This window comes from Myotis brandtii, unplaced genomic scaffold, assembly GCF_000412655.1.
Source record: "Myotis brandtii unplaced genomic scaffold, ASM41265v1 scaffold8641, whole genome shotgun sequence".
Classification (NCBI taxonomy): Eukaryota; Metazoa; Chordata; class Mammalia; order Chiroptera; family Vespertilionidae; genus Myotis; species Myotis brandtii.
In genome coordinates this window covers 1,175-11,628 of record NW_005371524.1, presented here as the reverse complement: position 1 = coordinate 11,628, position 10,454 = coordinate 1,175, and the positions used below count along the sequence as shown (strand labels likewise).

The 10,454-nt window shown below is 50.2% G+C and overlaps 1 protein-coding gene across 1 annotated transcript in view; it reads left to right on the top strand.

Moving 5' to 3' along the window:
• LOC106724526 (scavenger receptor class A member 5-like) overlaps positions 1-5,608 on the top strand; it is a 7,716-nt gene extending 2,108 nt beyond the window's left edge. Inside the window, exon 2 of the mRNA XM_014532237.1 lies at positions 3,480-5,608. Coding sequence (XP_014387723.1) covers positions 3,480-3,616 — 137 coding nt within the window. The 3' untranslated portion in view covers positions 3,617-5,608. The remainder of the gene's footprint in view (positions 1-3,479) is intronic.
• The last annotated feature ends 4,846 nt before the right edge of the window (positions 5,609-10,454 follow it).

The following is a 10,454-nucleotide window of genomic DNA, read 5'->3' as shown; positions in this document are numbered from 1 at the left end:
CAGACATCTATGTGAAAGCAAACATCAATTGGCTGCCTCCTGCACATCCCTTACTAGGGATCGAGCCCACAACCCAGGCATGTGCCATGACTGGGAATGAAACTGATGACCTCTTGGTTCATGGTTGTCACTCAACCACTGAGCCACACCAGCTGGGCTATACTGTCTTTTAATGTTACTCTAAATAACCTGCAGATGCTAAAATGTTAGCTCCGTGAAGCAGAGAGATTTTTGTCATTTCTATCTTTTTCTGTTCAATAACATAGTCCAAATACCCAGAATAGTGCTGAGCATGGAGTAGGCCCTTACATATTTATTGAATGAATGAATGAATCAATCAATCAAATAAAATCTCACTGACTCATTCCAACAATATCCGCTTCAAACAGCCTCAAGTTCTCTGTCAGGGGACCTGGCCTCTAGTCCCAATTTTGCCTCCCCGAGATAAAATGTCAGCCCGGTGCTCCATTTTCCTGATCTGTATGGGGGAGCAGTGCACCCCTAGCCTGCTCACCTGACAGGGAGCTCCAAGACAGGCCCGTGGGAGTGCAGACCTGGGGTAGGGCAGGGCCTCTCCAACCTGAATTCGTGCACCTGCCGTGCAGCTCTTGTTCAGAGGCAGGCTCTGACTCAGTGGGGGCCCCATGACTCTGCCTTCGAACAAGCTCCCAGGTGATGCTCTGCTGCTGGTCCTCGGGCCACACTTGGAGTAATCCGAGGTCGGTTCTGAAGCTAAAGTGATGTTTGGTCCCTGGAGGCAGGGGAGTTCTCGCTTCTCCGACGTGGCGAGGAGAGATGGTTTGCGGGCTCACGGGCCCCTCACCTCTGGCTGTGACTGCACTATTCAGTGCAGCTCATTTAGCGACCCTGCTCTCGCCTTATTAGCTCATCCCTGGCGAACGTTAGCCGGGACTCCCTGGCTAAACACCAACCAGAGTTTGGAGCTTCGTGATCCTCTATCCGTATTTGGGCTGCTAACCTGGGGCCTGTTCAGGATTCGTCAGTCCCCTCGATTTCCTTCTTTATTTGTTTTGGGTGTGACTAATCCCACACTGCTCTTGGGCCTGCAGCCTTTTCCTGGGTAAATTGTAAACTGATATGTTTTCCAGGAGACATTTAATCAGCGAGTTATTGCTCGGCCTCAAATGGTTTATTGTGTAAGAGGCACAGGGGATCCGGCCGGGGAAGAGGTTCTGGTGAAGAAACAGCATCCAAGGACAGCGGAAGGAGGCTTCTCCTCCCATCTCTCCCTCCCCCTCCCTCCACCCCCAGTTCCCTGCTCAGCAGTCCCATGACAACAGATGTGCCGATTTCTGCACAACAGAAATATTAGTTCATGCCATTGATTTACGGTTTTTCCCATGCAGTTTGAGAGTGAGCGACAGTTTTAAGGTTTTAGCAGTCAGTGCTGACAATCCCTCTAAAACAGCGGTTCTCAACCTGTGGGTCGCGACCCCTTTGGGGGTCGAACGACCCTTTCACAGGGGTCGCCTAAGACCATCGGAAAACACATATATAATTACATATTGTTTTTGTGATTAATCACTATGCTTTAATTATGTTCAATTTGTAACAATGAAGTTGGGGGTCACCACAACATGAGGAACTGTATTAAAGGGTCGTGGCATTAGGAAGGTTGAGAACCACTGCTCTAGAAGGAGAGGTTGTGTGGCTGCTGAGAGATGGGACAGGGAGGAGGCAGGGCTGGCATCAGAATGTAGGGACGATTTATGATCTCATTTGCTCAGGTTGACATAGTCAGTAATGTTGAAGCCCATGTTATGACCTTTAACCTCATGCTGTTGGTTGCCGGCACATAGACCTAGCAAGTTAAAGTGCTGGAGTGACCAACCATCCCAGTTTACCTAGAACTTACCCAGTTTTAGCATCAAAAGTCTCACATCCCCGTTTTCACATGGAAATGGTCCCCCAGATGGCACCAAGATTTGAATCCAGGACTATCCTACGTATTGCACAGCCCTCCTTTTGCTGTACCAGTGCTCTTCACACTGTAATGCATAACCACTTGGTTAAAAGGTAGAATCCAGCCCTAACCGGTTTGGCTCAGTGGATAGAGCGTCAGCCTGCGGACTGAAGGGTCCCAGGTTTGATTCCGGTCAAGGGCATGTACCTTGGTTGCGGGCACATCCCCAGTGGGGGGTGTGCAGGAGGCAGCTGGTCGATGTTTCTCTCTCACCGATGTTTCTAACTCTCTATCCCTCTCCCTTCCTCTCTGTAAAAAATCAATAAAATATTTTTTTTTAAAAAAGGTAGAGTCTAGTTCAGCAGGTCCAGGGCAGACCCGAGGTTTTGCATTTCTAACAAGCTCTAGGTGATGCCGGTGATGCTGTGGGCCAGGACCACACTGTGAGTAGCAGAGCTCTAAGCATTGCTTCCATGGCAGCCCTGAAGCTCAGCCCCCAAATGGGTTCCCACCATGTGGGGCCCAGTAAGGCCATCAACCCAGGGAGCCCCCCTGAACCATGGGTGATGGTCCTGCCAGTTCATCAGTGGGGACTCCAGGGACTTCAGGTGTAGCCCACCCCCCTCTCCACTGACTCCTCTGACCTCAGACAAGCCCTCTCCCTCCCCTGTGGGAGCCTGGCCCAGCTGCCCTATTCCCCTGTCATTTATTGAGGGGCCTCAATGCCAAGTTTATGTCTCTCAGGTGCAGTCCTGGGCAAGCCCAGACCTGCAGGTCTGTCCCCTTGAGATCTGGGTGAGCAGAGCTGACTGCAGGCAAAACTCAAATTGTTTGTCTTAGGGACCTTGAATTTTGGGGACTGATCCAATTACTATGGTTAGGGATGCTTCTGCCTGCCATCAAATATATGTCTAGTTATAATGTGAAATTCTGGGGTCCTCTGCCATTCCAGCACCATGGTTTGGGACTCCTAGAATAGGAACCATCTAGGTTAATCTTCAAAAGACTAGGGATAATATTGGCACTTTGGTAATGGCCATTGGATCTGTCCAATCCAGGATCTATCTGACATTGTCCCTCTGATCTGGCCCTGCCTGAGTATTCATCAACAAGACTGCAACGTGTCGAACATCAGAAGTTACTCAGGTCTCATATAAAGTGTGAGCTTGTAAGCGGCTTGAGTTCATGCTCTGCCACTTACAAGCTGAGCAACCTTGCACTAATTGCTTTCTGAGCCTCAGTTTTCCTACCTATGAAATGGGTTTATTATTAACCTGTCTCACCGCACCATGGTGAGGATGGAGGAAGATCATAGGAAATACTCAGTAAAGACTACCCTCCCCATTATCAATTACAGTTATTCTCCCCTCGAGAAACTGACCCCAGAAAATAAGTATGTGGTCTTGATGCAGTGGAGACGGCAGGTGGGAGCCACTGGAGTTGCCAGCACAGCCTAGGACAACCTGGTCAAGGACAAACACAGCAGTGCTCTCGTTTCTCTCTGTCCTGCGCTCCTGCATACCTGCTGAGAAACCGTGTTGAATTGTCTCCACAGGTACGGGAAGGATTTGGATGGATGATGTCGCCTGCAAGGGCACAGAAGACACCCTCTTCCGCTGCACCTTCTCCAAGTGGGGGGTGACCAACTGCGGACATGCTGAGGATGCCGGGGTGACATGCATCAGACACTGAAAGTGGACACAGCCAAGATCTGGGCCCTACTGCCCAGCCCCCTTCCTGCATTCCTAGGGTGGGGGCATCGCTTGGGGCACCTCTGACCATACCTCTGCCCTGTCTAGGCCAGCATCCTCCTCCCCCTCATCCCTATCCCAGGACCTCAGTGGCCTGTCATCATTCTCCTCTTGGACATCCGCTCCAAACTGTAACTCTGGGATCTACAGCCTGCATCTTCCTTCCACCAGAGTTCCTGAATGTGGAGTCCCGGTCAACTGGATCGCCATTTTGCCCAGCCTTCTAAGCACCATGCGTCAGGCCTCAATATCCATGTTCCCTTTGGTCTGTTAGTTATAGATGGACGGTGAGACTATGCTGGAGACAAATGTTGCCGTGGAGATGGGAGGGAGATATAACAGATCCTTCGCTCTTCAGATAATTCCCAAACCTCAGGTCAGCCAAGAGTTTTGACATCTTCCTTCCCAGTAAGAGACAATACTAAGTGAGCCATCTTCCCCTCTTTACGCTGCCTCGGCATCCTTTTGTTAGTTTGGGGCAGTGACAGCTGTAGGCATGAGAGGGAAATCAAGTCACCTACAGGAATTGATTTGGATTTGGAAAAGGAGAGTGAAACTCACACTTATTGAGTCATCACCGTGTGTGCTGCATAGTGTCTTGGGTACTAAATGTATTCACTTTGCAGCATTTCTATAAGGCATGTTAGATCAGGTAAGTAAGATTTTACCTGCATACACCTGGCCTAGAAGTCCTAAAGTGGAGAATGACGGAGACCACTGTTCCCACAGGAACCTTAGTGTGTCTTTGCTAGGCTTGAGCAAGAAGCGCAGGTGCCAGACCTGTGTGCCTAGAAGGTTACTTATTCCCAAACCTATGGAGGATGAGTGCAAGGGAAGACATGACTGGCTTCCAGGCCAACCATCCACAGAGAACGAAGGGTGATGTGGAGGGTGACATGGGGGCTGTCGGGGTTAAACTAGACCAACACTCAGTCATCTGGCAGTCAGGGTTCAAGCCAAGTCACCTACATCTCAGAGCGTTTGGAGGTGACGACATTGAACCTTCCAGGCCTCTTGGGGTGTGATCCTGTGGTCAGGAGACCACGTGTCCTGATGGGTAGGAGTAGAAGGAAATGAGGATGCCTTATAACCTCCAGGGGAAGAAAGGGCCCTGGGCTTCTGCAAATCCTCCATCGGCACCCTCTCCTGGTGATAGGGGCACCATATTCTGCTTTTGACACAAGAGGGAGATCAAAGTGGGCCACCTGTGTGTTCCAGGACCAGCGAGGGAGCACAGATCCACCTCATGTGGGGGAGTTCCAGACTCACAGTCAGGCCTGGGACAGATAGCCACCTGTCGTATCAGGCGAGCACCAGCCTGCCTGGGGGAAGGGACCCTCCTGGTGTAGGCCCAGCAAAGCTCCTAGCTGACAACTAAACCAATATGTGCTATTGGTTGTTATTTGCTTACAATATGCTTGTTATTCATTAATGCCCTAATGATCAGAGACTCTCTTTCTGACCAATTGCTATGTTTACATAACTCGCATGTACTCATGCATTTTTTCCAGAGCCAATCTATGTATGCGTATATACACATGGCCCTGTTTACATCATAGCTCAGCACATTGCAAAGTTTGTATTAAAAAGAAAAAAATTACTAAAGGTGGAAAGATGTCACATTGAATGAAATAGATTCCCAAGTTGGTTCTGGCAAAGGAGCCGGTTACCCCACCGATGAAGGCCCGATGACTTTCTTACTTGGTCTTTTCATTTGGGAAAACACAAGTCTTACATCAAATGAAAATGATGGTGATAAGTGTTGAACCTTAAAAAAACACACAAAAGTCTACTAGTTTACATATCTACTTAAGAGGACGTGGAAATCCCCATAGGCCTGTGCTTCAGGGACTGAAGGAAATTAGGCCTGGCCTACAATGCATCAGACCTTTTGTAAGAAAGAATTTCAATAAAGTTAAGAACATGTCGCTGACCAGCTTTGCATCACCTTTTTTCTCATGGAAACCCAGTGAGATGGTGGGAGCATTTCTCAGTGGGGACTGTGGTCGAATGGGCATCTGATGAGACGGTGCCTAATATTTCCTGAAGACAATAAACAACACAGACCCAGGACACGCCCCAAGCCTTGTTTGGTCACCTAGGAAAGGGTCCCACCCAACAGAAGAGTAGTCAAGGCTCGGGTTATAAGAAAATCGCTTTTGTAGTCAATAAAGGGCAAACACGTGTCTATTTCCTCACACCTCCAGAGGTTTTACTTAGAGATGTGCTTCCACCCGGAGTTCTATTTCCGTGTGAGAAGATGTCCAGATTTAGGTACCAGGTCTGTGAAGTCGCTGAGCCCCATCAGCTAATGAACGGCAGGACCTCCCAGGCTCAGGGCCTGAGCAAGTGCATGGAGATGGCCCAGGCCACTGCGTAGTTCTGGCCACGTGCTCAGAGCTGGCACCTCTGCGCATGTCTATCTAATAGCCCCAGGCTTGCTGTGGGCCATGATACTTGGTAACGGAAGTGAACAGAGGAAATTTGATTTCTGGAAACCCACAGAGGAGACATCCTGGTTTTCTCCTTTAAAAAGCCAGGTGATGCCCACCCCAAATCACTGTGTATCCCGTTCTGTAAACAGGCCCCCATGGAGAAGGGCAGCAGCCTCTCTTGTCCTGCCCTCTCTAATGTCTACAAAGTTCTACTGATGCCCTCAGCTCAAATGCCTGTGAGATACAACCTTCAGGGCCTGCATGTGCTATAGTTAAACCACCCACTGTAGTGGGCTTGGTATGTGGAAAGGTGTTAGAGCTTTCTCCACCATCGGCACCCCTTAGTTTCTTCAGCCACATTGTTTTATGACAGTTATTCTAACACTAGAGGCCCAGTGCACGACATTTGTGCACTGAGGGTGGGGGTCCCTCAGCCTGGCCTGCACCCTCTCACAGTCCGGGACCCCTCAGGGGATGTCCGCCTGCCGCATCCTGCCACCGCCGCTGCACTCGCCAGCTGTGAGCCCAGCTTCTGGCTGAGCTGCTCTCCCCCTGTGGGAGCATGCTGACCACCTGTGTTGAGCATCTGCCCCCTGGTGGTCAGTGCATGTCATAGCGACCGGTCGTTCTGCCATTCGGTCAATGTGCATATTAGGATTTTATTATATAGGATTTCTGTAAAACGTCAAATAAGCAAATCACTTGTCTTTATCTTTTTAAACTAGCTCTCCCTTCAACCCTTCATAGAATATCCCTCTCTCATCCCTCTTTTCCTCTCCTTCCCCTCCACCGTTAGCTTTCTGGAGCTGAGATGGGGTTCTGACAAATGGGAGCTTTGTCGTTTACCCCTCTCCACCAGCCCACCCCCAGGCAGAACAGGCTCCGGAGCTTTTACGAAGGCTGTTCAGTTCCCTGGGTCCTTCTCCCACTCCGGCTGCAGGGAACATGAACTGCTCTCAGCTCTGCATCAGCTCTGGCAATGCTGCTTCTTCCGAAGATGCTCTAGCAGCCCCAGGGGGTCCACATAGATCGGTGTTCAGCCGACAACTCAAAGGAACCTCTGCATCTTTCTGGAACTTTCTCTGTGTAGCTCCCTACTTTCAGATCCGATGCCGAACAAATCCCAGCCACCGTGGCCTTCCCTCTCTCCCATCTTTGTCTCCTCCATGGTGAGGTGGCCGGCCTCTGGGCTCCCCTGGCTGTGCTGCGGTTGGTGAGAAACCTGGCCTCACCTCCCTCGTTGCCTTTGCTCAAGGATCACAGTCTGTGCTACTGATTTCTTGCCACTCTCTTCTGGCCTGCATGGTTTCTGTTGAGAAATCAGCTGACAGTCGTATGGGTACTCCCTTATAGGTAACTGACTTTTTTTCTCTTGCTGCTTTTAAGATTCTCTCTTTGTCTTTTGCTCTTGGCATTTTAATTATGATGTGTCTTGGTGTGGTCCTCTTTGGATTCCTTTTGTTTGGGGTTCTCTGCGCTTCCTGGACTTGGAAGTCTATTTCTTTCACCAGGTAGGGGAAGTTTTCTGTCATTATTTCTTCAAATAGGTTTTCAATATCTTGCCCTCTCTCTTCTTCTGGTACCCCTATAATTCTGATGTTGGTACGCTTGAAGTTGTCCCAGAGGCTCCTTACACTATCTTCGTATTTTTGGATTCTTTTTTCATTTTGCTTTTCCGGTTGGGTGTTTTTTGCTTCTTCGTATTTCAAATCTTTGACTTGATTCTTGCGATCCTCTGGTCTGCTGTTGGGAGTCTGTATAATATTCTTTATTTCAGTCCGTGTATGCTTAATTTCTAGTTGGTCCTTTATCACAACATCGAGGGTCTCACTAGATTTCTTAAGGATCTCAATACATTTATCGGCGGTTTCCATAAAATTCTTGAAAAATCTTAGAACCGTGGTTTTGAACTCTATATCCAGTCGTTTGCTGTCCTCCATTTCTGTCATTTGTGACCTGTTTCTTTGTCTTCGCATTTTGTCTGCTTCCCTGTGTTGGTAGAGTGGTTTTGTGTGCTAGGTGTCCTACAGGGCCCAGTGGCTCAGCCTCCCCAGTTACCTGAGGTGGACACTCTTGGTGCACCCCCTTGTGGGCTTTGTGCACAGTCTTGTTGTAGTTATGCCTTGATTGTTTTAGGTGTCACTGGGAGGAATTGACCTCCAGGCCAATTGGCAGTGAGAATCAGCTGTGTCTGCAGTGGGAGAACTTCTGTGCTGAAGACACCCTTCTGGGGCAAGACTTGCTTCAGTGGGGCTTTGGTGCTCACTGAGTCTGCCCCCTGAGTGTGTCCCTTATGGATCTGAGGAGTTGTAATTGGATGGTCCCACTCTGACCACTGGGTACACTGGCTCTTGGATCTAAGGAGGTGCTAATCTAGCCTCTGCCTGAGGCTACCCAGCAGAAGCCAGCTGTAAAGCAATGCAAGTTGCCCTGGGGCCTTGGGGCAGCTGCAGTTTGTTAAGTTATTTTCAGATTACAAAGGGCCGGGCCTTTCATATGCAAAGGCCTCCTTGCACGGCTTGGGTGGGGCAGGTCCCAGGGGATCAACAGGGCAGGTGGAGCGAGCAGTATGGCTGCTCTCAGTCCTGCCTTCAGAGGCTCCGGCAATCGCTGCGAGTGCCTCCGAGAGAAAGCTGCCCTCGAGTTCCGACAGATGCCAGACAGTCCCGTTTCTCCCATATGAGTCTGGGTCCCTAGAAACTCGCCTGGAACTGGAGCTCAGAGCCTGAGACTCCCTCCCGATTGAAAAAGACAATCGTGTCCCCAGCCGCCAGCCCTCTCCGCATGCACCTTCGCACCTTTGTATTTTACTTCTGCACCGCACCTCCTCTGAGTCTCAGTATGCTTTTCTCTTTCCTTGTAGTTGTAGAATTTCCACTCAGCCAGCCTTCCTGTGGTTCTGGATGATGTCCATTATGTCTTTTAGTTGTATTTTTGAAGTGGTTGTGCGAGGCAGCAATCTCCAGTGTTTACCTATGCCGCCATCTTCGTTTCTCCGTCTTTATCTTTTTAAACTAGCTCTCCCTTCAACCCTTCATAGAATACCCATCTCTCGTCCCTCTTTTCCTCTCCTTCTCCTCCACCATTAGCTTTCTGGAGCTGAGATGGGGTTCTGACAAATGGGAGCTTTGTCGTTTACCCCTCTCCACCAGCCCACCCCCAGGCAGAACAGGCTCCGGAGCTTTTACGAAGGCTGTTCAGTTCCCTGGGTCCTTCTCCCACTCCGGCTGCAGGGAACATGAACTGCTCTCAGCTCTGCATCAGCTCTGTAATGCTGCTTCCTCCGAAGATGCTCTAGTAGCCCCAGGGGGTCCACACAGATTGGTGTTCAGCCGACAACTCAAGGGAACCTCTGCATCTTTCTGGAACTTCCTCTGTGTAGCTCCCTACTTTCAGATCCAATGCCGAACAAATCCCAGCCACCTTGGCCTTCCCTCTCTCCAATCTTTGTCTCCTCCGTGGTGAGGTGGCCGGCCTCTGGGCTCCCCTGGCTGTGCTGCGGTTGGTGAGAAACCTGGCCTCACCTCCCTCGTTGCCTTTGCTCAAGGATCACAGTCTTGTGCTACTGTTGCCGAATGTCTGAAATTACGTTTGAAGTATGTTGGACAATTATCTGGTTGTGACAGAGGAAGGATGCTTCTGGGACGTGCTCTCTCATGGCCTGAAGCAAAGTTCCTGCCGTGGGTATTTTCCGGTCACAGAATCCTAGGAGAGGAGTCTTCGTGGCTCAAGCACAGCCCCGCGGGAGGCTGGGCCACAGGCGACATGGAAAGAGCATCTTCTTGTGGGGCGGGGGCTGCCCTTCACATTCTCCCACGGCCCCCACCTACTCAGACACCTCGCAAAGGAGCTTCTTGCTTGTTTCTCCTAGTACCAGCCGAGTTAACCTGAGGGTGAGCAACAAGGAAGTCATATCAGAAACACACAAACAGCTTTAAAACAAACAAGTCTCTGAGACAGAAATCTTACACCTTCGATCGCTCCTTGACTTGTGGTCCCGAGCCGGTGAGCATGTCCCGGCTCCTGGCCTGGCCCCGTTCCCCGGCAGCCCCCCCGCCCACGTCCACACCACAGGCGTTTTCTCATTTCCCACCGTGTGTCCTCACGTAGAAAAGTGTGCTGGTCTGCCTTCTGCCAGAGCTCTAGTCACTGGGCACACGTCTGGGTCTGAGGACAGACTTCATGCTTCTGCGATGGACTGTTCAGGGCAGTTTTACTGGACACAGTGACTCGCCTTTCTCTCCCTGTAGAAACCCAGGCCCCGGCCCCACAGGGGAATGGTTTTGACAAAATTCGTGCCCTTCTTTCACTTACCTGGTCATTCAATAAGTATTATTGAGGGTC